Source organism: Oncorhynchus gorbuscha, linkage group LG01 (genome assembly GCF_021184085.1).
Source record: "Oncorhynchus gorbuscha isolate QuinsamMale2020 ecotype Even-year linkage group LG01, OgorEven_v1.0, whole genome shotgun sequence".
NCBI classification, from domain to species: Eukaryota; Metazoa; Chordata; class Actinopteri; order Salmoniformes; family Salmonidae; genus Oncorhynchus; species Oncorhynchus gorbuscha.
This window is the reverse complement of record NC_060173.1, coordinates 37,774,271-37,802,007: the sequence shown is the minus strand read 5'-3', so window position 1 is coordinate 37,802,007 and position 27,737 is coordinate 37,774,271. Positions and strand designations below refer to the sequence as shown.

General features: G+C 41.0%; 1 protein-coding gene across 1 annotated transcript; it reads left to right on the top strand.

The window, feature by feature from the left end:
• The first annotated feature begins 1,856 nt into the window (after positions 1 to 1,856).
• LOC124006431 (neuritin-like) lies at positions 1,857 to 25,269 on the top strand. The gene is made up of 3 exons (XM_046316482.1): positions 1,857 to 2,028; positions 20,638 to 20,788; positions 24,421 to 25,269. The coding sequence occupies exons 1-3, from the start codon at positions 1,974 to 1,976 to the stop codon at positions 24,716 to 24,718; spliced, it is 504 nt and encodes a 167-aa protein (XP_046172438.1). The 5' UTR covers positions 1,857 to 1,973; the 3' UTR covers positions 24,719 to 25,269.
• The last annotated feature ends 2,468 nt before the right edge of the window (positions 25,270 to 27,737 follow it).

Genomic DNA, 27,737 nt, shown 5'->3' with positions numbered 1-27,737 from the left:
GGAAAGTTCAACAAAACTGGGAGCATGGCTTAATGTATTAATACGTGTTTGTCTTCTAAACAAGTTAAAATGGTCTAATTATCTAGGAACAGACCTGTGAAACTCCACAATGTTGGGTTGCATTATGAATGTCAACTGCCCAATGCCTACTATGCCACTGGTCAGTTGAGTGTCATGCAAATAAGATGTTTGTTTTCCCTCTCAAACCTTTAATGTGCAGGAACAAAACATTTATAGTAAGTGCCTTATTGTACTTCACTGATGGGGATTTGGCCTCCACTACCTTTAGATGTTGTTATGCCATTTGAAACAATTGTGTAAATTAACCGTATTTGCCTGACTGTAAAAGAGTGTGTTACCGGGTTTTTACGCACACTTATCAATTACTTATTTTGCAAACAAGGGTTCAAATAGCACAGGAAGAGCATCTTTGCATTAGGAATACAAACATGATTTGACAATAGAGAGGCTGGCTAGAAAAGTTCTCATAAATTATTGATTATATAATTCCACTTTACTGTAGGAGTGATGGGAAATATTTAAACCCATGATCATCTTGTCTTACCAATTCCAAAATGTCAATCTCTGCTATTGATGTCTTGTCATCTAATTTCAAGGACAGTTATTTGTTATGAACGTAACATTCCTTTCTTAGACCAAAAGTAGAATGAGGGGGACATAGGGCAGTGTGAACTAAGCTTTGAGGTGTTTCTTGCCAGTCCTGCACACTAGTCCTGAGGCATGCTTATTTTACCAGGTCAGAATTATGTTTGACCATAGTAGTGGTTTGTTTGATAAGCACCTTTTGGTGTTCCAATTGATTTAACATGACTTGTTGAAAGTTGATTCTCAACTCCCAGTTTTTCTTTGCTTCAATTATTTGAGTTACATCAGTGAACACTATATAGTTGCTAGGTCACCTTCAGCTGCTGATTGATTGACAAAACGCTAGGTATGCCTGTATGCTCAGGAGAACCGTGCATAAAAAGGCAAACTGCTATATTGAAGGTTATAAGCCATCTGTATTATCAAGCCACAAAGCTGTGTAAAGCAGACAGTAATGTCTTTCTCCACAACGTTGAGAGTGAGGAGGAATCTGTCCTTGGTGGAGGAGGTTGATGATCCATCTTTTATTGTATTAAGTTCCATGTCTGGTAACTGGAATAGCAGTTGTTTGACCTGAAGTGTAAAAGCAGGATGGTTTCCATGCTCTTAGTTTTACTTATGTTTCATATTGATCAGGGTTAAGCAACAAGAATCAGACATGAATGTTGATAACAGTAAGCTTGTACATAAACGCTATACAATCTAAATATTTTTTCCTCGTTTTCAAAAACATTGAAATCATGTTTTGTGTATTACTCATTTTGATTGTCATTTCCATCCTGCTTTGTTCCCTGTGCTTGGATTGTTGTATATTTTACTCGTTTCTTTTACCCTAAACGTTTTGGAATAAAAAAAGAAAATGATTAATGCATTGCATAGTGCCCTTTATTTCACATGTAGCCTATTCGACACCACATTTAGGTTTTTACATTTTGTGGTAAAGATAATAGCCGAATCCCCCTTCCACATAGGAGTTGTTTGACGCGGGTGCATAAAACTAAAGATGGTAACTTTTTGACACAAGCATGTTTTTCCCATGAGGATGAACATGGGTTAATTGCCACATTGCGGTTAAAATAGCACTTTTCTCCCTTACATATCGGTATCCATCTAATGGGTCATGATAGGTGGAGACGAGATGTTGAGTCTGCCCTACTCCGCGCAAATGCGCCCTCCCTCACGCACACTAGATACACCATAGAGATGCATACATAAGAGTAGGCGCTCTTCTCATGAACATGATACCGAGCAACGCTCTCACCTATGTAGCAAAGTAGCTGTGCTCAGCAAACGGATTGTAACACTCTGACGCGGATTTTTACTTGTTTCAGACGCGTCTTTTTTCTGAATTGAGTGGCCTGAGCAGAATGGTATCCCTCGTGAATTACGCGTGTATTTTCTTGCCTCTTGCTCTCCATCTGAGTAAGTGTTCACTTAGAAATCTTTTGTTTCTATAAAAATAGCAGTAATGTTAAATTTGTTCGTACTATGTGGGGGTTCTTGGGTGGGATTTATTAAATGCACCTCTAAATTATAGGGGAACGAGTCGCGTTAAAGTGGACACCAGAAAATATTTTATCGGTGCCTAGGTACAAAATTCGTGAGTTCAAAATGTTTTATTATATAAATGTTTGAATGGATAATTAAGAGTTGCTGCCGTAAAACTAGGTTACAGATTAAAATGAGTTAAATGATTGCAAAGAGATGAGGCAAGTAAACAATTGACAATCTTTTTTTTAGTCGTTTTACCATATTTGGTCGTATTGTATAGTTTGTATAGAAGGCCCTTTTATATAGTATTATATTAGTCGTCTACCATTGTTATTGATTTGAATTCACATGCGCTTTGTTCTTGGGTAGCCTATTACACTACAATCCCAAGCTCAGTCGAAGCGTCAGCGTGTGTGGCATCAGTGAATACAAAATCTAGAAGAACACATTTCCACTGTCTAGTTATTATAATAGCCTATACGCATTATATTGTCTGCATTCTGAAATAGTTGTATGCTCTCTCGGGACAACTGAATCCGTCACCTCGATTCCCTCAGTTTATTCCTCACAAAGGAGGAGCTGATGTAATAGCCTACTATCCATTGGGGAATTGAATGCGAAAAGAATTAATTAATCGCATTTGCCTTCCCCTGATAGACTGCATAAAGTAGCACAGGTATGTCATCTGAACCTGTGTGGCTCACAAGCTGAATAGTCCCCCTTTCAGGACCGTGCGGATCATAGCCATCCCTCAACCTTAACTTATTTTCGTGTGAAACCTATTGGTAAAAACAACAAAGCACACACACCACACAACCTTTGGAAGGATTATCCCAAGAGGTTATCATGTTATGTTACTTTTCCCTGGCGCTCAGTATTGGCAGCCTTCATTCTGCATAATATTAGAGAGAAAATATGATCTGTCCCGTGAGTAGTCGACCTTTATAGTCATACAGCGTCAAATGTGTATCGCCCCGCATACTATAGGCCAGGTATAGATTAGATTAGATTCAGGCGCAGGACACATTTTAGTTGAGTGGATGGTCAGGGGTCCAGAACACAAGAAGCCTAAACAGATGTGATCATATACAAACGTAAGCAAGGTTTGAAATCATTTTTTTGTCAAATAATATATCTGTTGGGGCTTTTTATGGTCACTTTTCCAGTCTACAAATTAATTGTAATGATGTCTCTCTATTATGCATGGGAATACTTTCGAACAGATTTGGGGAACCCTGCTGTAGGCTATGTTAGACCAGCCATTGAGAGAAAAATGTTTGATTTAACAGGATTCTCTCTCAATTTATGCCTCTGTGGTTTGAGAGTGTTCTAAAGGCATTTTACTGCAGCACACAAGCATATGAAGCAGACATTACTTCCTCATTAAATCAGGTTCACGCTCTCTAGTAGAATTGCATCCACTTTCCTCTCTCTTCGTGACTATTCATTACTGATCTTCATTTCCCCATGATAATTCATGGCTCACACATTCTCACACCAACCATGTCCTCTTCATTTTTATTCAGCCTTTGCATATAATATCTATCAGATCACCAGTCTGGTACATCTACCATCCCCCGTCCTCGCTGTACTTCAATGGATAATCTGCAACTTTGTAGTCATCTCATCAACACACCTCGCAATTAATGCAATATAAAGTGCCTCTCCTGAATCCTTTGTTTGTAAATGAAGCTTCTGATTCGATTGCTGAAGAGTTTAGTAATTAAGGAGCATACGGGGAGGAATGGAGAGGAATTTAATTTTTCCACCTGAATTGTGCATATGATTAATCAGACACATCCCCTCTAAGCTTTCAACTTCACATCAGCCCTGTCCCAATAATGACCTCCTCCCCTCACCCTATCCCTGTCTCCTCTCTTCAGTACAGACTTAGGAGTGGCGTGGAGTCCCTAAACAAACGCTGTGAAATGAAACCGCAGCTATGCATGATGCCCCATGACACTCCACCCTCAGCCAAGGATGAGAATTAATATTCATAGGTAGACCGACTTCTATACTTCTGTTTTAAGGAGTTACAGGATCTTGGGGGTGGTTGCATACTGTAACTCTGAGGTATAGGCATAGATTGTCAGGTATCACTTCCCATCTGTTTTCATAACAATGCTATACGTTTGGCTGAGATGAACAGTTATAGGGTAGCTTCAGAGGTCAGGTCATAGAGAAGAGAACAAGGAGTAAAGGCCGAGCAAAGGTCAGATAGAGTGTGTGCAGTGGACACTAGGGCTGGACAGTGATGTAATCGTCCCCCTGTTCCCATCTGTTGTTGAGTGGAGTGAGCATGGAGCTTCAGCTCTGTTGAAGCCTGTGCTAACCCTGATAAGTTACAACTGGAAACTCAGGTGTTCTAGTCAATAAAAACAAATTAACTCCCAGAGAGGGTCAGTGCGCTTGTGTCCATTACAATGAGCCTCTCACTTACTCTCCATATGAGGGGGAGAGGGATCAATGTGCACAGCAAGCTCATTTATTAGTCAGATGGAGAATGGCCTACCATGGTCCTGGACCAGTACTAAGAACACAGAGAGAAATAGTAGTCATAGAATGAACAGCATGGGGAAAGGCTCTTATCGGAGTGTCAGATTGAGTGCTTTGCTTTGTGTCAAAACTTCCATTCTGTCAACATGTGCTTAACAACTTCCAGGAAGTCAGTTCATTTTTACTCTAAATATCTGCATGAAGACTCCATCTGCAAATAGCATTTTTATTGAAATGTATTAGATTTCCCTATACAATCTTCTGCAGTTCAAGACTACTCTAAACAGCGAGAGTTAGACGTGTGAACATAACAGAACCCTGTGCTTCATGAACAGAGCACAGGGAGAAAGGAGATGGAAACTGTTGCAGGGATTCCCTGCCCCATAGAACTGGGTTGGCATAATCAGCCAGGTTGTTGGCACCTCTGTGTGCCTTGGAGCCTCCACTTGTCATAGTGCCTCTGAGCTGGGCTGGCTAGCCTGGCACACGGTGGTCGGGAGGCCTTGGCAAACCCAGCCAGAACTTTCAGTTTTATGGGCACTAGACATGTTAGCTGCTCAGGTGAAGTTCATTAAATGCATAGATCTGAGTGTTCTCCCTCGCTTTCTTTATCGCTTTAAATAACAGTCGCTAAGTAAACAGTTTTTCGATATTCATCTTTAATTCAAGCTCCGTTGTGAGTTCTCTTAACAAGCTTTAAAGTTAAATAATGTAAAGATGAGGTCAGCTGGCTAACTCCATGTAGAATCAACTCATCACTCTTGTTCAGAGATAATCTCTCTGGCCCCTTCAGTTGTCTCAGTTTCAACAGTATGGGATACAGGAAACAAGGAATGCTGGCAGTGTACTCACAGAGGATATGTAACTGTTTGTAACCATTTCTTTAGCCGTGTGGATCAAAGCAATGTGCCTGCAGCCTTTGATTCCAGCCAGGTCACCCTTGATACAAGTCATTATTCAACATCCACCCATGTCTGAGGATGTTGGAAGACGATGTGGTAACCATCCACTGGGGCAACAGTGAGCTCTGTTACCTTCGAGTAGGAATTTGCCTCTGATTCCATTGGTTGCAAGTTTGAATCCAGCAATATTTTTTAGATTTTTGTTTTAAGCCTATCCCAAACCTTAACTCTTAATGCCTCAACTTAACCGTAAGCACTTCCAAATTTGACGTTTGCAACAACTTCAAAATGTAATGTTTGAGAAACCAGTGGTGGAAAGTACTTAAGTAAAAATACTTTAAAGTACCTCTTAAGTCGTTTTTTGGGTATCTGTACTTTACTACTTATATTATTGGCAACTTTTACTTCACCACATTCCTAAAGAAATTAATGTACCTTTTTCTCCTTAAATTTTCCCTGACACCCAAAAGTACTAGTTACATTTTGAATGCATAGCAGGACATGAAAAATTGTCTAATTCACACACTTATCAAGAGATAATTCCTGGTCAATGACTCTGATTTGGCAGACTCATTAAACACAAATGCTTAGTTTGTAAATGATGTCTGAGTGTTGAAGAAAATCATGCCGTCTGGTTCGCTTAATATAAGGAATTTTAAATGATTTATACTTTTGATACTGAAGTATATTTTAGAGATTACATTTACTTTTGATACTTAAGTAAATTTTAAACCAAATACTTTTAGACTTTTACTCATGTAGTATTTGACCTGGTGACTTTCACTTTTGCTTGAGTCATTTTCTATTAAGGTATTTTTTAAATCTTTATTTAACTAGGCAAGTCAGTTAAGAACAAATTCTTATTTTCAATGACGGCCTAGGAACAGTGGGTTGAGGGGCAGAACGACAGATTTGTACCTTGTCAGCTTGGGGATTTGAACTTGCAACCTTTCGGGTTACTAGTCCAACGCTCTAACGACTAGGCTACCCTGCCGCCCCAGGGTATTTGTACTTTTACGCAAGTACAACAATTGGGTACTTTTTCCACCACTGTGAGAAACATGGATGAATGTCTAATTCTGACGTGAGACTGTGAGAGCTAGTTGAAGCTTCATGGGTTTTTTCTTTTTGTGGATCCATCCACTCATGTTCTTGTTTCCAATATTTTTTCTTAGGTAATATTTTACAGTAAGATGCTCTTACCTGTGTACTTACCTCTTGGCCCCCTTGGGTGAATAGGGAGTCCACCATCTGTGTAGCAACACTGCATGTAACACTAATATTCAAATGTTGTTACAGTACTTTAGCAATTGCAAAACAATATATTTGAGAGCAGATTTGTAATTACAGAAGTAGAATAGGTAAAATGAATAGAAAAGATGCTGGAGGAGTGCTTGACGCCATCTGTTAAACATGGTGGAGGCAATGTGATGGTCTGGGGGTGCTTTGGTGGTGGTAAAGTGGGAGATTTATACAGGGTAAAAGGGATCTTGAAGAAGGAAGGCTATCACCTCATTTTGAAACGCCATGCCAATACTCTGTGGACGGCGCTTAATTGGAGCCAATTCACTCCTACGACAGGACAATGACCGAAAGCACAGCTCCAAACTATGCAATAACTATTTAGGGAAGAAGCAATCAGCTGGTATTCTGTGTATAATGGAGTGGCCAGCACAGTCACCGGATCTCAACCCTATTGATGGGCGGCAGGGTAGCCTAGTGGTTAGAGCGTTGGACTAGTAACCGGAATGTTCAAGTTCAAATCCCCGAGCTGACAAGGTACAAATCTGTCGTTCTGCCCCTGAATAGGCAGTTGACCCACTGTACCTAGGCTGTCATTGAAAATAAGAATTTGTTCTTAACTTACTTGCCTAGTTAAATAAAGGTTAAAAAAAAGAGCTGTTGTGGGAGCAGCAGCCGTATGGTACGTTAGAAGTGCCAATCCAACTTGTGGGAGGTGCTTCAGGAATTGACAACTAGAATGCTAAAGGTCTGCAAGGCTGTAATTGCTGCAAATGGAGGATTCTTTGACGAAAGCAAAGTTTAATGGACAAAATTAATATTAAAAAAAAAAATCATTATTTATAACCTTGTCAATATCTTGACAATATTTCTTATTCATTTTGCAGCTCATTTCATGTATGTTTTCATGGAAAACAAGGACATTCTGAAGTGACCCCAAACGTTTGAACGGTAGTGTAGGTATAAGAGCAACTTATGTCTTCTTCATACAGTTTTAATTAGTGCACCTGTCCCATAAGTAATCTTGATTATTCCGTTGTGCCCCAACCATAAGATATGACCTAGGTGAACACATACATTACACACACATGTATTCTGCAGTTTAAGTGATCCATGGTAAGGATGGTAGGTGATTGTAATGAGAGACTAGGAAACCATTCAGTATAAGTGCATTGACATCGAAAGCACTTTGGAAATCCCTTGTCAGTTATTATGTAATATATTTTGTGTACAATCACACAATGTTAAAGCATCTGCGTACAGTATCTGCTTAACTCTGTATGATTACTATCTTACATAATGTTTTCGTATAAATTACAATTATTATTTTTGGAGGAGGATATTTGCATATTCTGCAGTTGTAAAAATGTAAAATCTAGCCAATTATTTCTAGATTTGAAAGAACAGACCAAAAATACTAAATTAGCATGATTTTTCAGAGATACTTGGAAAAATATTGGGTTCTTCATGTTTCTTAATGCTGCATCCCAAGGAAAAATGCAGCTACGTGTGGCAGTCCTGAAGGATTTAAGCAGTTTCACCACTTTTCCATCTGGCTTTTTTTTAATGTTAGTCACATGCAGAATTCCTGATTATATCTCATCATGATGTCTTTAAATTCCTTAAATGTATCTAACATTGATTAAATGTATTTAATATAAATAATGGCCCATTAGATCTGATGTTAAAGCATGAAGCAGTTGGCCTGATGAATCATCCTGAATTTCATTCATTCATTCATATTTGACCATGCTGGTCATTTATGAACATTTGAACATCTTGGTCATGTTCTGTTATAATCTCTACCCGGCACAGCCAGAAGAGGACTGGCCACCCCACATAGCCCGGTTCCTCTCTAGGTTTCTTCCTAGGTTTTGGCCTTTCTAGGGAGTTTTTCCTAGCCACCGTGCTTTTACACCTGCATTGTTTGCTGTTTGGGGTTTTAGGCTGGGTTTCTGTACAGCACTTTGAGATATCAGCTGACGTACGAAGGGCTATATAAATAAATTTGATTTGATTTGATTCATTCCATTGCTCAGTTTGAAGGAGGATAGTAGGAGACATATCACACTTTTAAAGTCCCATACTGAGTGTAGAATGTGTCCCATTTAGCCTACATCCCACCCCTTCAACCACACACAAGATCCAGAAATAAACAGAGATAGCTTTTAATTACTCATGATTTCTCCGTAGGGATGAAACTCTTCTATTGCAACATATTTATCGTTATGCAGAGGACCAACCAACATTTCTTCCTGATGCATAATTTGCCTGATGCAAATTATGGGGTTTTGGAAGGAATAATGCTGAATTGAGGTAGCCTGACTGTTTCTGCACTGTTTCTGCACTCAACAACACTACATCATGGTCAAAGTAGACAGATATAACTTGATGTAACTCTGATGGTTGAGTGCCTAAGTGTCACACCCTGACCATAGTTTGCTTTGTATGTTTCTATGTTTTGGTTGGTCAGGGTGTGAGCTGAGTGGGCATTCTATGTTACATGTCTAGTTTGTCTAGTTCTATGTTTGGCCTGATATGGTTCTCAATCAGAGGCAGGTGTTCGTCATTGTCTCTGATTGGGAACCATATTTAGGTAGCCTGTTTGGTGTTGGGTTTTGTGGGTGATTGTCCTTGTTACTGTCTCTGTGTTACTTTGTGCCAGTATTAGGCTGGTTTGGTTTTCGTGGCACGTTTTGTATTTGATTCGTGTTTACTTTGTTTCATTAAACATGGATCGCAATAGCCACGCCACATTTTGGTCTGACTCTCCTTCACATACAGAAAACCGTTACACTAAGGGCTTTTTTAGTAATGTCCCAATGATGTTATAGGAATGTTCTCAGGTTGCTGGGTCAGGGCTCAGCTGTGTGATGCTATATTAATATTACAATTATTTGACTAACTTTCAGAAAAAGTAGATATTGGTGTTTGTAGAGCAGAAGGTGTAACAGGGAAAGGAAAAGGGAGGGCTTAGAGGAAAGGAGAGCGAATCATGAGTTAACTTTATCCTTCAAACTGTTTTCTTTGAGGGCACATGCCCTTATGTAACCTAATGGATCAAGTTGAAATGAAGTGCAAGAGATGCATACTCACCAAAGTCAATTTGTGTCAAGCCAGAAGGCGGTTGCTACACAAGTTTCCATTATTAACACCTTTTCTATCACAGATAGAAATTATCTTTTAACTTAAATACTTATTTTGAGTCTAGTTTTGCTCTTACATAGGGCTTGACATACTCTCTATTTTACTGTTATGAATCTAACCATGTACTGTACGAAATCTGTTAGTTTGATACAGCTCTGTGGTCTATCAACATCAATTATGACACATTGTATTACAGATGGGATTCTCGTGCCTCTCTCACAGCCTATTTTCGGACCTTTTTGTGTGTAGCTGAGTAGTTTTTCTTTTTTGTCAGACTGAATTATTGAGCCCTTATCTTAACCGTTTCACGTTGGATCGTATTCAAAAGGCAGTCCCATCTCATTGGCTTCTATGTCTTCTTCTTGTCTGTTTTAGTGAGATTTATTAGAGCAGCTATGTCTCATCTGCCTGTTATCAAAGGTAGCGCTCAGCTCAGCGCTCAGACTCTGCTGAGGGGAAGGGACGGGAGAAGAGGGGGATACATCGAGCCACAGCTCCCTCCACCCTCAGCTCCCTCCACCCCACAGGCAACAACACTCCCATGGGGCATGGACTTGGATGAGATATAGAGTGAGTGTGTGTGGTGTTTCTGTGTGTCCATGTGTTGTGTTCATTTTATTAATGTGTGTGTGTGTGTGTCTGTGTTTATTAAACAGCGTGCTAAAGAAGGAATATGAAAAGCTTGCACATTAAAGATCTCTCTTCGTCAGTGCCCTTCAAGCAATTTGTGTATCCTTTTAGCTCTTCTGAGCCAAAGAAATAGTTACTTGGCAAGTCTTTTTTTCCTACAGATTTATCAGATCTTTAGAGAGAGAGAAAAGGCAGGAAGAGCGTTCAAGAGACAGAAAGGCTTAAGGAGCTGGACTGGATTTAACGTCTGAGAAGGCTTTTTCCTTACATTGATGTGAAACGTTGCTCTCTGAGTAAAGACTATTTCTTATACTCTCTGTTCCTCCCTCCCTCTCTCTCTCCCTTTCACTCTCTATCTGTACTAACCAACAGGCAGATAATTTGCCTCATGCAGTCTTCCTACGTCTGCATTTTGTCCAATTATTTTCATACACCTACAGGACAACTTGTACAGCAGTAGCGCTGGTGGTCCTAATGAACATGATTGTCGGCAGTAGCAGCACTAATCCACTCATTTCAGTGTGACCTGCTTGGCTTCAACCCTCATTAGAACAGATTACAGTTGAACCAAGACTACACCAAGTTGCTCCACCTCTCCTTTCTCAAAATGCTTCAGAATAGACAAATGATGTTACCAAACCTTTGTCTTTCTGGAGCACAGTGGTATTTATGTAATCTCTCCACATTTCCGTCTCGCTCCTTTCTGCATCACTATTGTCCTCTATGGGAAAATGTATTTTCTGTGGATGTAGGATTTTATTATTTTCCCTCCTCTCCCCTGTGATGGGAACTGAGGTCCAAATGGAAACATTTGAGAGGTTAATCATTCATTTGGAAATGGGAGTTAGTCCGGTTGAGCTAATTATCAGGGGTTGTTTTTTATGCCGATCCTATGCATAGCCTACTCTCCCTCTCTTGCTCTCTCCGTCTTTCTCACACTCTTTCTTATTGTGCCCAGCATGGAGGTTGCAGTGGGAATTCAGTCCCTCTATACCTCTCGCACGCAATGCTGTCACTAGCAGGTTCATTAGCCTGGCTGTTGCCCTTAATGATGGAGTTGCCATAGTAAACCTCCCCAGCCTTCCACCTACTCAGTGTCAGAGAGTGCGGCAGCAGTTACCTGGTCAGACAAAAATCTTTGGCTTTGCTGCTCAGACAGTGACATGCTGAATATTTGCTCAGACAACAAAACACTGAGCTAGTACTAATCAGAGATACAATGGAGTCTATTTAGACAGTGCACCACAGACCTCTGAGCGCCACCCACAGATGAAGAATGAGGACTTCTGTTCAAATTCCCGTCCCTGTGAGGGTGGTACTAATGATGTGGTGGATGTATCAGTCTAATAACTTGGCTAATGGTTCCTGTCTCTAGAGCACCTTGCATTGGATGGAGTTGTCTTCCCAGTGGATGTGTGTGGAGCCGACATTAGAAAACACCAGGGCCAGTGAAATGTACATCTCACTCTGAATTAAATAGTCAGGTCCGTAATTATTGGCACCCTCAGTAAAGATTAGTAAAAAATAATGTATATAATAAATAATACAAATAGTGAGCTATTTTATATGCTCCAAAAATTGAGATTGGAGAACACGTTGCGAGGGTTCTTACACTATTCCTCCATTCAGAATGTTTCCAGATCCTTGATGTCCTTCGTCTGCTCTTATGGACTGCCCTGTTTAATTCAAACCACAGGTTTTCAATGGGGTTCATTTTGTGGTCAATTAACCATTTATTTGTGGATTTTGATGTGTGCTTGGGCTTATTGTCTTGCTGGAAGATCCACTTGTGGCCAAGTGTCAGTTTCCTGGCAGAGGCAACCAGGTTTTTGTCTAAAATATCCTGGTACTTGATAAAGTTCAGGATGCCGTTGACCTTAACAAAGGCCACAGGACCAGTGGAAGCAAAATAGCCCAATATGAATGGTCTAAGATCCCTCCTAATATGTTCTCCAATCTCATAAAACATTTTAGAGAAAGGTTAAAAGCACATACCTTTAAATTTGGTAGGCCATACCCTATCCCTTGTCCACACTACAACAAACATGGCGTCAAAGCCGCTTCTCGCAACAGCCTTGAACGCTTCCCTCGAATACAGCATAGAGCACGTCACTGCAACACTAACGTAGCAGGTGTAAAAGAAACGCCTGAAATTCGATCCTCTACATACTGGTCTTGGCGATAATAAAACAACCCTTCTGTTCAACCAATCCAGTAAATGTGGAGGAGTTAGCAATATGGAGCGTCGCCTTGTTAACGTCCAAAAGCGGAAGTCGCTTCACAGGCTCTTTCCATTTCCCCTGAATACCGGAACATCCAGTTGTTGGGGACTTGGCAGAGGCTACTTCAACACAAATCATTGTTTTCGAGGGCTGTCATTTACTTGAGTAAGCAGCGTGGTGAAGTATTCACAGAAAAATAAACAAAAGTAAGCTGACCAAAAGTTCGACAAACCTTCGTGAGAGGGAATATGCACTGTTCCCTGTACTCTGGGTGGAACAGATACTGCTACTGGAGAGTTCCACCTTCAATATTTATTTACATGCTCACCTTGTGTCATACCAGCTAGGTGCCACGGGCTACACACTGATACTAGATTATACTTTTGATTGGTATCTAATTAGTTTTAGTTTCATAATGTCAATTACTTAAGCATTATGTGAGTTCCAGTCGTAATGTCAGTGTTACTACACAGGTATAAGAACAACTTATTGTTAAGGGTTACTACACTGATTCTCCTGTATACAATGTCACTGGCAGAGCAAGAGCCCTAACAGATTAACAAAAAAGTCTGTGGAGAATTTTTTTTAAAACTACAGTTGAAGTCGGAAGTTTGCATACACTTAGGTTGGAGTCATTAAAACTCATTTCTCAACCACTCCACAAATACATTTCTTGATAACAAACTATAGTTTTGGCAAGTTGGTTAGGACATCTACTTTGTGCATGACACAAGTAATTTTTCCAATAATTCTTTACAGACAGATTATTTCACTATCAATTCCAGTGGGTCAGAAGTTTACATATACTAAGTTGACTGCTTTTAAACAGCTTGTAAAATTCCAGAAAATTATGTCATGGCTTTAGAAGCTTCTGATAGGCTAATTGACATAATTTGAGTTAATTGGAGGTGTACCTGTGGATGTATTTCAAGGCCTACCTTCAAACTCAGTACCTCTTTGCTTGACATCATGGGAAAATCAAATAGAAATCAGCCAAGACCTCCGAATATTTTTTGTAGACATCCACAAGTCTGGTTCATCCTTGGGAGCAATTTCCAAACACCTGAAGGTACCACTTTCATCTGTACAAAAAATAGTACGCAAGTATAAACACCAAGGGACCACGCAGCTGTCATACCGCTCAGGAAGGAGACGCATTCTGTCTCCTAGAGATGAACGTACTTTGGTGCGAAAAGTGCAAATCAGTACCATTGATTAGCACTTTTCATCTTGTGAAGATGCTGGAGTAAATGGGTACAAAAGTATCTATATCCACAGTAAAATGAGTCCTATATCGACATAACATGAATGGCCGCTCAGCAAGGAAGAAGCCACTGTTCCAAAACCGCCAACAAAAAGCCAGACTACGGTTTGCAATTGCACATGGGGACAAAGATTGTACTTTTTGAAAAAATGTCCTCTGGTCTGATGAAACAAAAATAGAACTGTTTGGCCATAATGAATATCGTTATGTTTGGAGGAAAAAGGGGGATGCTTGCAAGCCGAAGATCACCATCCCAACCGTGAAGCACAGGGGTGGCAGCATCATGTTGTGGGGGTGCCTGCTGCAGGAGGGACTGGTGCACTTCACAAAATAGATGGCACCATGAGGATGGAAAATTATGTGGATATATTGAACAACATCTCAAGACATCAGTCAGGAAGTTAAAGCTTGGTCGCAAATGCGTCTTCCAAATGGACAGTGACCCCAAGCATACTTCCAAAGTTGTGGCAAAATAGCTTAAGGACAACAAAGTCAAGGTATTGGAGTGGCCATCCCAAAGCCCTGACCTCAATCCTATAGAACATTTGTGGGCAGAACTGATAAAGCGTGTGCGAGCAAGGAGGATACACAAGTTTGTAGTTTGATTAAAAGTTTGTAGTTTGATTAAACACCTTTTTTGGGGAAGCTAAAATAAACAACAGATAACCTGCATCGGCGAAGAGGCCACTGAGATTCGTAGTGTTTTCTTCAGGCATTTCCTCACTTTCTACATAAACACAGTAAACAACCAGCGGTAGGAAGTAAAATTAAATGAGATCATAATGTACACCTAAATGGTTTTGAACTCTCAGTTCTGTTTTATTTTTAAAGGTGTCAAAACATTTTGTGTATGGGATCATCAGAAGGGCATCATTCAGAAATTGACACGAGAAAGAATGGTCTGCAGCACTTGTGCAGCAGACATCAGGACCAATTCAGCTAGTTCAGCACTGCGCCTGGCAACAGCTGCATATTCACGAATAGAGATGTACAAGTACCGAGAAAGACTCAGCCCGTCAGTCTGCCAGGTGGGTCGCCTAGACCAGTGGTTCACAAACTTTTTATAGTCCCGTGGTTGGTGGTTGAATGTTTGAAGGGTACGGGACTATAAAAAGTTTGTGAACCAATGATGGAAAGACCTGTGTGTTGTCCTTGTTAATGCAGACAGAGAAGAGCTCCAACTTCTTAATCATAGCCTCAATTTTGTCCCGCACATTGAATATAGTTGTGGAGAGTCCCTGTAATCCTAGATTCAGATCATTTTGGCGAGAAAAAACATCACCCAGATTGGCCAGTCGTGTGAGAAACTCGTCATCATACAAGCGGTCAGACAAGTGAAAATGATGGTCAGTAAAGAAAACTTTAAGCTCGTCTCTCAATTTAAAAAAACATGTCAATACTTAGCCCCTTGGTAACCAGCGCACTTCTGTATGTTGTAAAAGCGTTACATGGTCGCTGCCCATATCATTGCATAATGCAGAAAATACACGAGAGTTCAGGGGCCTTGCTTTAACATTTTCACTGTAGTGGCTAAAACGTCTTTCAAGCTGTCAGGCATTCCCTTGGCAGCAAGAGCCTCCCGGTGGATGCTGCAGTGTACCCAAGTAGCGTCGGGAGCAACTGCTTGCACGAACGTTACCACTCCACTATGTCTCCCTGTCATGGCTTTTGCGCCATCAGTACAGATAACAACACATCTTGACCACCAAAGTCCATTTAATGTCACAAAGCTGTCCAGTACTTTAAAAAATATCCTCTCCTGTTGTCCTGGTTTCCAGTGGCTTGCAGAAGAGGATGTCTTAATTTCCTTAATTGACCCCCATAAACATAACGGACATATACCAGGAGCTGTGCCAGGCCTGCCATGTCTGTTGACTCCAGCTGTAACTCATAGAATTTACTGGCTTCTATGCAAGGCAGTAATTGTTTCAAAATATCTCCTGCCATGTCACTGATGCTTTGTGAAACGGTGTTGTTTGATTGAGACGTTGTCTGTATAGTTTTTTTTGCCTTTTCCCCCAACATTGTCACAGCCATATCTGCAGCAGCAGGAAGAATTAAGTCCTCCACAATAGTATGGGGCTTGCCTGTCCAAGCCATCCGGTAGCTCACCATATAAGACGCTTCTAGCCCCTTCTTATTAATGGTATCTGTTTCGTTTATACATGTTACAACTCTTAAGTTGTCTTAATTAAACCATCTAATGTGATTGGATGTTAATTATTTGACTAGGCAACCTGTATTTGACATTGCGTTGTTATTTCGCTGAACACTAGATGGTTTAACTTTATTTTTGGCAGTGAAACGAGGCTACTCAGGAGAGAAAGAAACCTCACCCAAATGTATAGCCGCGTTGGAAAATATAAATGGACTGTTTGAAAATGTGAAATAAAAATCGAGCACATTTTTATTTGGCGTATGCCCGACGGCTGGGGTACCTAGTCTAGACCCACTTATTACAGGGCACTGTTTATTTTTCTCTTGCCTATTCTGTTTTTATGCTTCCAGAGGTTAATAATATATGGAGGGATGCAGAATGGACCTTTATAAATACAACTTTATTCTGTTTTTCATGTGTGTATTTCCTCCAAACTTCAAAACATGTTGTTTTATGATGTTTTAAGGGAGCACATGTTAGACAACATATGCAAAACATTATGTTGGTACATTATAGTTCAACTCATTATGCTGTTCTGTTTCATTTTTACTCTGTATTATATAGCAGGACAGATTATAGATATTGTGTTTCCTGAAAGTCTTACAAACTCCCCTGGGACCATAAACTCTCTCATTTGGGTAGTGACCAGCAATTATGTGAGGATTATCAGGAGCAGTAATACGAATAAGCAGCAGTGTTTTAAGCAGCTCTGACTGGTGAGTCTTTTGCTGAATCCTTCCAACTGCTCCCTTTGATCTCTGTGCTCCACTCTCATAGCATGCAGCTACAACGACTGGGGAAGGCCATCATTGTAAATAACAATTTGTTCTTAACTGACTGCCTGGTTAAATAACGGTAAAAAAAGAAGAAGCGATTTACCCTGGTTTACAGGCCAGTTCATTACTGAGGCTTCAAGTGGAAGAGGGAGGTCAATACAATGAAGCAAAAGCTCCACCGTGGTAGTTCTGATGTGCAGTAGCACTGTGAGTCAAAGAAACTCCAGTAACAAGCCCCCTGGAACATTGCTGTAATGACAGGAAAACAAAATGATACAGTGCCTTTGGCATCCAGTTGTCTATGCTGTACGTAGTGCTAGAGATGGTATGGCTGTGATGCCTAACATATAGAACTTATAGGAACTTTTCCCTCTATCCTTTTAATATCGATATCTGCACTTTAACTCTGTTTTTTTCTCATGATGCCAAAAGTCTTGCAAGAAAAGATCTGCACAGAAAAATCACTAGATTCCTAACCTTCAACGAACACGTAGCTAGATGTGCACATCTTCATCAATCTTTATTGATGAAGAGGGGGGTTTGGTAAATGATCAATGCAAAACCAGTGTGATGAAAATACACCAGAATGGATAGAAAAGTAATGTAATGTTATTTTAGGCTGAAACAACTACATCAGTTAAGTCTGTGGTTTCTTCATCAGTCATGTCTGTCTGACTAGACTTCGTGCTTTTTTTATAGGAATAATCTGTGGATTCCCCCAGGCTCTGTCATGCTATCAAATATTTACATTTAGGCTCAAAAGCAGCCTACAGTATCTGCTGCCCTGTATAGGATGCATATTGAACCAGACCTGGCTGGGACACGGGATGGTGCTGGGATATAGCATGATGCTGGAGTTCAATTAAGACACATTTCTATTGGGGAAAGTAGCAACGTGCTTATATGAGGAACCACTGGGCTGGACAACTGTGGTGTTTTTCCGACCAACATAGACTTTGTTTTAACTTGCTCAATAGACAGTGCATTTGTTAATTTCCTCTTCCCTCTAGTTCTTTATACTGTCCCTATCTCTCTTGGCTCAATTTAATTTTAACCATTATTTTACCAGGTTAGTTGACTGAGAACATGTTCCCATTTACAGCAACAACCTGGGGAATAGTTACAGGGGAGAGGAGGGGGATGAATGAGCCAATTGTAAGCTGGGGATGATTAGGTGACGGTATGAGGGACAGCTTGGGAATTTAGCCAGGACACCAGGGTTAACACCCCTACTCTTACGATAAGTGCCATGGGATCTTTAAAGACCTCAGAGATACAGGAGACCCATTTAACGTCCCATCCGAAAGACAGCACCCTACACAGGGCAGTGTCCTGGGCATTGGGATATTTTTTTAGACCAGAGGAAAGAGTGCCTCCTACTGGCCCTCCAACAGCATCTGGTCTCCCATTCAGGGACTGACCAGAACCAACTCTGCTTAGCTTCAGAAGCAAGCCAGCAGTGGGATGCAATCATTTGTCAATCTCTGCTCTCTCTCAGTCTTCATAAAATTCTGATGAGGATGAGTGAAACCAATAATCTTTAGACCCCCACTGCCAAACATTGCCCGAAATCAACAGGAAAAAAGGAGGCCGGAAAAGTCATAATTATTAAATATTAATCATGTTCTTCCCAGGGGACTAGAAGAGAATGGGCCTTCTGGGCCTGTGTCCACAAAGCCTCTCAGAGTAGGAGTGCTGATCTAAGATCAGTTTAACCTTTTAGATCATAATGAATAAGATTATATAGACAGGTTGGGACTTGATCCTAGATCAGCACTCCTACTCTGAGACGCTTTGTGGATACAGGCCCCGGTGATCTGCTGTCTAACCCAATTACCATCCTCAGTTTTACCTCACTTAGTCCCGTTAGCTTCTTTGAGGCTTTGCCTTTAAATGTTTGGATTACAGTGGGATGGAGTAGCATGGGAGGAGAAAATATATATATATTCACACGGCTTACAGGCACTAGTTGCTTCATATTAAAATGATTCATATGTAGCCTAAATGCAATCTTGAAATGAAGTTGTATCTGGGTCACTCACACTACAGCCTGTACCCCTCTGACATGCTTCAGGGCCACTTTCCTTCCAAACTTATTTTTCACACATTAACTTTCTGGAGTGTGCACCTTCAAGGTTGGTTGTTGGCACAGTGCATCATGCTGTTCAGATTCAATTAGTTTGGATTGTGTAAAACCATGCTGATTTCAAGGACTTAAGTACTCTATCTGAAATAGGCTGACAAAGGAACATAACCATGTCTCTCAATGCCAGGAGAGCTGAAGATGTGCAGCTATATATACACTATATATTCAAAAGTATGTGGACACCCCTTCAAATTACTGGATTCGTCTATTTCAGCCAAACCTGTTGCTGACAGATGTATAAATCGAGCACACAGCCATGCAATTCCATAGACAAACATTCGCGATAGAATGGCCTCACTGAAGAGCTCAGTGACTTCCATTGTGGCAACGAGTCAGTTTGTCAAATTTCTGCCCTGCTATAGCTGCCCCGGTCAACTGTAAGTGCTAAAATTGTGAAGTGGAAACGTCTTGGAGCAACAACGGCTCAGCCGTGAAGTGGTAGGCCACAAGCTCACAGAACGGGACAACCGAGTGCTGACGTGCGTAGCGTGTAAAAATCATCTGTCTTCGTTTGCAACACACTACCGAGTTCCAAACTGCCTCTGGAAGCAACGTCAGCACAATAATTGTTCGTCGGGAGCTTAATGAAAGTGGTTTCCATGGCCTAGCAGCAACACACAAGCCTAAGATCACCATGCGCCATGCCAAGCGTCAGCTAGAGTGGGGTAAAGCAAGACTGGACTCTGGAGCAGTGGAAACGTCTTCTCTGGAGTGATGAATCACGCTTTACCATCTGGCAATCCGACGGAGGAATCTGGGTTTGGCAGATGTCAGGAGAACGCTACCTGCCCCAATGCATAGTGCCAACTGTAAAGTTTGGTGAAGGAGGAATAATGGTCTGGGGCTGTTTTTCATGGTTCGGGGTAGGCCCCTTAGTTCCACTGAAGGGAAATCTTAACGCTACAACATAAAATGACATTTTAGACAGTTCTCTGCTTCCAACTTTGTAGCAATAGTTTTTGGGAAGGCCCTTTCCTGTTTCAGCATATCAATGCCCATGTGAACAAAGCGAGGTCCATACAGAAATGGTTTGCGAGATCGGTGTGGACAATTTGACTGGCCTGCACAGAGCCCTGACCTTAACCCCATCGAACACCTTTGGGATGAACTGCGAGTCAGGCCTCATCGCCCAACATCAGTTCCTGACCTCACTAATACTCTTGTGGTTGAATGGAAGCAAGTCCCGGCAATGTTCCAACATCTAGTGGAAAGCCTTTCCAGAATAGTGGAGACTTATAGCAGCAAAGGGGGGACCAACTCCAAATTAATGCCCATGATTTTGTAATGAAATGTTCGACGAGCAGGTGTCCACATACTTTTGGTCATGTAGTATACATATGGAGGATCCAGCTATAGAGGATCCAAGGTTTGTCAAGCCTTGTACAAGACAGAGCTTTGTTGCCACTTGTTTAAAGTAACCAAACACGTTTACAAAAAACACTCAGAAGTCCTGTGCTTGGCAATATTGAACTCTCCGGATGCTCATTTCTCCCCAATGTGAGCCAGGGATACAGAGAGTGCTGATGGAATACTGTATGTCTCTGTGTCTCCATCCAGTCGTCGGCCCCTGTCCCAGCTCTGCTGCCTCCACCAGGAGGTGTCACTCCATCTATAAGGGCTTCGCTCAGTGTCTGATGGCTCTGGGAGACAGCCTGACCGACAGTGCCCAGAAAGATGAGGACACACAGGAGATACACACCATCTGCAAGTAAGCACCCCCCCCCACACACATTATAGCCCTACAGTCACTGACAGATGAACCAAGACCAATGATTATGAACTTACAGTAGATACAAATCCCCTCATCTATATGTTATTTATAGACACACACACTCTGAAAAGAGAAATTGACATAACACTGTGACCTATAATAGAATTACCATTGAACGATGGGCTTCACCAGATCTTTACCTCTATTTCAATATCTCCATCGCTTTCTCTTTCTTCTCCATGGTTATACCCCAGCTCTCTCTTTCTTCTCCATGGTTATACCCCAGCTCTCTCTTTCTTCTCCATGGGTATACCCCAACTCTCTCTTCTCCATGGTTATACCCCAGCTCTCTCTTTCTTCTCCATGGTTATACCCCAGCTCTCTCTTTCTTCTCCATGGTTATACCCCAGCTCTCTCTTTCTTCTCCATGGTTATACCCCAGCTCTCTCTTCTCCATGGTTATACCCCAACTCTCTCTTCTCCATGGTTATACCCCAACTCTCTCTTCTCCATGGTTATACCCCAGCTCTCTCTTTCTTCTCCATGGTTATACCCCAGCCCTCTCTTTCTTCTCCATGGTTATACCCCAGCTCTCTCTTTCTTCTCCATGGTTATACCCCAGCTCTCTCTTTCTTCTCCATGGTTATACCCCAGCTCTCTCTAACATCCTGACAGCACTTCCCATTTGCTTGAGGCATATTGGAGTGCCTAATTAAATATTGAGGGTCTCTCTTTATCCATCTCTGTCTTCAATTCTATTTATACTTGCGTCTGTAATCCATTTTAACATTATGTCAAGGAATTTTTTATAAAATCGAAACTCATTTACTTAATTTCTACATATGAAAACACTCTAAAATGCCATTTGGGGAACATCAAAAACAAGCTAAATTTGACTCCAGACATGATCAACTTGTTGCTGTAGCTTCAATCTCCTCAGTCAATTAGGGACTTAACATTCTACAAACACATTAGCTGCTACGCACTAGTTCAGCACCGAGGTTACACTCTAGTTCAGTTTCATATCAAGTCAAACAGCAGTTACCTAGCCAAAGTACAGCCATCTTTACCTCAGCACTGTTTCGAGAAAATGTCGCGCTGTTCCCTACAGTTGCGTCGACAAGCGCTCCATAAAGCTAGCCAGCCATAAACAGCCTTCCCTCCAGCTCCCAGACGTTTGCATGGTCCTAAAGTCCTAAGGGTTCTAAACTGCATTTGACTTTTAATCTGGATTTGAATAATTGTAGTAGCCATTTTAAATTGTTGTTGTTGAGCTAGGGTATGACCCCCCTGAAAGATGCATCACCCCATCAATATTAACCCATTCCCAGAAAACATTGCATCAATGTAGGAAGGTCCTGTCGGGAGTTGTTGTTCACTATTGAGGAGCTGGAGAAACACATGTTGTCTTCAGGTAATCCTGCCATTCAGTAAACTTACATACATCTGCACACACGCACAATTCCACACATACACATACACATACACACGCACGCACGCACGCACGCACGCACGCACGCACGCACGCACGCACGCACACACACACACACACACACACACACACACACACACACACACACACACACACACACACACACACACACACACACACACACACACACACTCTTCCTAGGAATGTGGTCAAATCTGTTAGAGAGAGGCAATATTTTCCCTACTGGATAAAAGTCTCAGATTTGCATCTAGGCCAAGGCTGCACCACTGTCAGTATTCTCTATGGAATGCTAGGAGAGTTTACCTTGAGTATAGAATAAAAATTAAGGAAAATCTGATGTTACTAGGTACAGGTAATGTCCTTGTTTCCTAGGCCGTGAGCTTGGTTTGTTTATGCATTAGCATGCAGTGTATGTTTCAGATCAAGTGTTTAATCTAACACCTCAGCAATCCTTTATTATTTTAATCAGAATATAGACTGCAGGCAGATATTGCTAACAAGCTGCCCTTCACCTGCTGTTACTCTGCTGTTTTCTACTGCACATGTGACTCTGGGACTTTGCAAGGCTGCATTTTGCTTCCTCTTTGTTTCACCCATTCCCCTCAAGGTCTCCTGTGTGTACGATAAACAGATGCCCTAAGCCCCCAACAGATGTGCTGTTTAAGGGTTGAGTTAAGACCATGGGCCCATATCCAAATACAGTGCTAGTTTAGCCTTTCTGCACTTGTACACAGGGAATGTGAATATAAGATGATTATGAGTGGTGTTCCAACTCTTGTTCCAACTCTTCCCGTCCACACACAATACCCCATAATGACAAAGAAAAAGCAGGTTTTTAGAAATTAGAAAAAAACAGAAATATCACATTTACATAAGTATTCAGACCCTTTATTCAGTACCTTGTTGAAGCACCTTTGGCAGCGATTACAGCCTCAAGGCCCTTGGGTGTACAAGCTTGGCACACCTGTATTTGGGGAGTTTCTCCCATTCTTCTCTGCATATCCTATCATGTTCTGTCAGGTTGGATGGGGAGCAATGCTGCACAGCTATTTTCAGGTTTCTTCACAGATGTTCGATCAGGTTCAAGTCCAGGCTCTGGCTGGGCACTCAAGGACATTCAGAGACTTGTCCCGAAGCCACTCCTGTGTTGTCTTGGCTGTGTGCTTAGGGTCATTGTCCATTTGGAAGGTGAACCTTCACCCCAGTCTGAGCGCCTTGGAGCAGGTTTTCATCAAGGATCTTTCTGTACTTTGCTTCGTTCATTTTCCCTCGATCCTGACCAGTCTCTCAGTCCCTGAAAAACATGAAAAACATGAAAAACATCCCCACAGCATGATGCTGTCACCACCATGTTTCACCATAGGGATGGTGCCAGGTTTCCTCTAGAAGTGACACTTGGCATTCAGGCCAAAGAGTTCAATCTTGGTTTCACTAGACCAGAGAATCTTGTTCCTCACAGTCTGCAAGTCTTTAGGTTCCTTTTAGCAATCTCCAAGAGGGCTGTCATGTGCCTTTTACTGAGGAGTGGCTTCCATTTGGCCACTCTACCATAAAGGGCTGATTGGTGGAGCGCTGTAGAGATGGTTGTCCTTCTAGAAGGTTCTCCCATCTCCACAGAGGAACTGTGCCTCGACACAATACTCTCAGAGCTCTACGGACAATTCCATCGATCTCAGGGCTTGGTTTTTGCTCTGACATTCACTGTAAACTGTGGGACCTTATATAGACAGGTGTGCACCTTCCAAATCATGTCCAATCAATTGAATTTACCACAGGTGGACTCAATCCGGGCGCCAAAGACGTGGATGTCGATTAAGGCAGCCCCCTGCACCTCTCTGATTCAGAGGGGTTGGGTTAAATGCAGAAGACGCATTTAAGTTGAAGGCATTCAGTTGTACAACTGACTAGGTATACCCCTTTCTCTTTCCCTAATCAAGTTGTAGAAACATCTCAAGGATGATCAATGGAAACAGGATGCACCTGAGCTCAATTTCGAGTCTCATAGCAAAGGGTCTGAATACTTATGTAAATAAGGTATTGATGTTTGTTTTGTTTTTTTTTGATGAGGAAAATTGTTTATTTAATACATTTTAGAATAAGGCTGTAAAAAAAGTCAATGGGTCTGGATAATTTCCGAAGGCACTGTATGTGACCATCTCTGTTCCACCCCCTACAGGTCCTGGGATGAGTTTCATGACTGTGCAAACGTGGCGATGGCCTGGTGTCCGGATGAGGCTTCTGCTGTCTGGGAGTCTTTGCGACAGGAGTCCAAGAAGATGCAGTTTTCTGGAAACCTGTATTACATGTGCTCCAGTCGTGACCAACCAGCTGCCAACGCTGATGCCCTGAGCCCGTCCAACCAGGAAGAGATTAGCCAGGAGTCTCTTAAAGCACACGCCCACTGTCCAGGTCCTGCCTCCTTCTTATTGCTTCCCTCATGTCTGTCTTTTCTGCTGCTGTTGCCTAGCCTATAGACATGACCAGAGTGAAGGGCAGGGAGGAACTCATAGAGGACATGTACAAACAGACAGTATCAATAAGTCACTCATATTTTTTTCTGTACTAAAAAGGAGTTGCATATATTTCTAGCTGCACGTTCAGATTGGCAGCTCCTCATCTGTGTAGTGTATTCATTTCATACACACATATCATCTCTATGGATAACTTTATATGTTTGTACAATACTGCTGTCCTCAGATTTTTTATTCATAGATTTTAGATGTGTATTACAATTAGTTTTGTTGCAAAACGCTACTTACAGTGCCTTGCAAAAGTATTCACCCCCTTGGCATTTTGTTGCATTACAACCTGTAATTTAAATATATTTTTATTTGGATTTCATGTAATGGACATACACAAAATAGTCCAAGTTGGTGAAGTGAAATGAAAACATAACTTGTTTCAAAATATTCAAAAAAAATTACAATGGAAAAGTGGTGCTTGCATGTGTATTCACCCCCTTTGCTATGAAGCTCTTAAATAAGATCTAGTGCAACCAATTACCTTCAGAAGTTACATACATACATTTGTTAAATAAAGTGCACCTGTGTGCAATCTAAGTGTTACATGATCTGTCACATGATCTCAGTGTACATATACACCTGTTCTGAAAGGCCCCAGAGTCTGCAACACCACTAAGCAAGGGGCACCACCAAGCAAGCGGCACCATGAAGACCAATAAGTTCTCCAAACAGGCCAGGGACAAAGTTGTGGAGAAGTACAGATCATGGGTGGGTTATAAAAAAATATCTTAAACTTTGAACATCCCATGGAGCACCATTAAATCCATTATAAGAAAATGGAAAGAATATGGCACCACAACAAACCTGCCAGGAGAGGGCCGCCCACCAAAACTCATGGACCAGGCAAGGAGGTCATTAATCAGAGAGGCAACAAAGAGACCAAAGATAATACGGAAGGAGTTGCAAAGCTCCACAGAGGAGATTGGAGTATCTGTCCATAGGACCACTTTAAACCGTACACTCCACAGAGCTGGGCTTGACGGAAGAGTGGCCAGAAAAAAAGCCATTGCTTAAAAATAAAATAAACAAACATGTTTGTTGTTCACCAAAAGGTATGTGGGAGACTCCCCGAACATATGGAAGAAGGTACTAAAATGGAGCTTTCTGGCCATCAAGGAAAACGCTATGTCTGGCGCAAACTCTCTTCACCCCGAGAACACTATCCCCACAGTGAAGCATGGTGGTGGCAGCATCATGCTGTGGGTGTGTTTTTCATTGGCAGGAACTGGGAAACTGGTCTGAATTGAAGGAATGATAGATGGCGCTAAATACTGGGATATTCTTGAGGGAAACCTGTTTCAGTCTTCAAGCGATTTCAGACTGGGACGGAGGTTCACCTTCCAGCAGGACAATGACCCTAAGCATACTGCTAAAGCAGCACTCGAGTGGTTTAAGGGGAAACATTAATGTCTTGGAATGGCCTAGTCAAAGCCCAGACCTCAATCCAATTGAGAATCTGTGGTATGACTTAAAGATTGCTGGAGCAGTTTAGCCTTGAAGAATGGTCAAAACTCCCAGTGGCTAGATGTGCCAAGCATAACACCAAGAGACTTGTAGCTGTAATTTCTGCAAAAGGTGTCTCTACAAAGTATTGACTTTGGTGGGGTGAATAGTTATCCACACTCATGTTTTCTGTTTTTTTGTGTCTTATTTCTTGTTTGTTTCACAATAAAAAATATGTTGCATCTTCAAAGTGGTAGGCATGTTGTGTAAATCAAATGATACAAACCCCCAAAAAATCAATTTTAATTCCAGATTGTAAGGCAACAAAATTGGAAAAATGCCAAGGGGGGTGAATAGTTCCGCAAGCCACTGTATCCATTATTTAGCTGGAATGGAATGTTCATATCCTGTATAACATATCAATTCAACACATAATAAATAACCTCATGCTATAGTACTTGGCACCCTATTCCTTATATAGTGCACTAATTTTAACCAGAGCCTAGATCTCATATTACGGTATTGATAAATGTTTTAATATATATATATATATTAAATATTAATGTCCCAAATGTATCATTTCTACAGTTCTTTAATAAAAATAGAATTATATGTCACATTTGACTGTGTAAAACCTTGCAGTACTACTCTTTTCTCTGAGAGGGAGGCGGATACAATGGGGTCTGAAATTATTGAGAGCCTTGATAAAGTAAATAATGAATGTATAAAATAAATAATTCAAGTAATGAACTATATTGTATGCTGCAAAAAATGTGGAAATTATATTTTATACTAACACAATTTCTCAAAGAAAGAGATTTAGTTTAATAAGTAATCCTTTTTTTCTCAAAAAGGTGGGAGTAAAAATGATTGACATCCCTAAAGATTCTTATAAATAAAGTAGTCAAAAGTTTAGTATTTGTTCCCATTTAGCATTTGTTCCTATTCCTAGCATGCAATGACAACATCAGGCTTGTTACTACACTCTTGTTGGATGCATTTGCAGTTAGTTTTGGTTATGTTTTAGATTATTTTGTGCCCAATAGAAATGAATGGTAAATAATGTATTGAGTCATTTTCAACTCACTTTTATTATAAATAAGAATATAACATGTTTCTAAACACTTACCATGATTACGGGTAATCCTTAATGAATCGTGATTAATGATAATTGAGAAAGTTACAGTCAAAGATCAAACCTCCAAGACATACTAACCTCTCACCATTAGCAATAACAGGGGAGGTTAGCATGTCTCATTGCTCATCTTTATCAAGGGTGTTAATTATTTCGGACCCAGTGTATATCTCGTTTTGCAACCAAAATGTATTATTTGTCTCTCTGAAATAAAACTATCTAGTGATAGGTTTCAAACAAACACATTTCTGTAATTTAACAACCCCATGTCATGATAAGATGAGGTAGAAACACACTCTTTCATAAGTTCTTGAAAAGAAAAAAGCTAATTTACAAACATTTCTGAAAATGGATATACAGTGTTTTGGAATGAAACTGTTCAGTTGAATAGTA

Bases quoted from the DNA above. Each gene is read 5' to 3' on its own strand.
- LOC124006431 (XM_046316482.1), top strand. From the start codon at position 1,974: ATGGTATCCCTCGTGAATTACGCGTGTATTTTCTTGCCTCTTGCTCTC. The intron at 2,029-20,637 runs GTAAGTGTTCAC...GTCTCCATCCAG, and splicing joins GCCTCTTGCTCTCCATCTGA to TCGTCGGCCCCTGTCCCAGC. The intron at 20,789-24,420 runs GTAAGCACCCCC...CACCCCCTACAG, and splicing joins GAGATACACACCATCTGCAA to GTCCTGGGATGAGTTTCATG.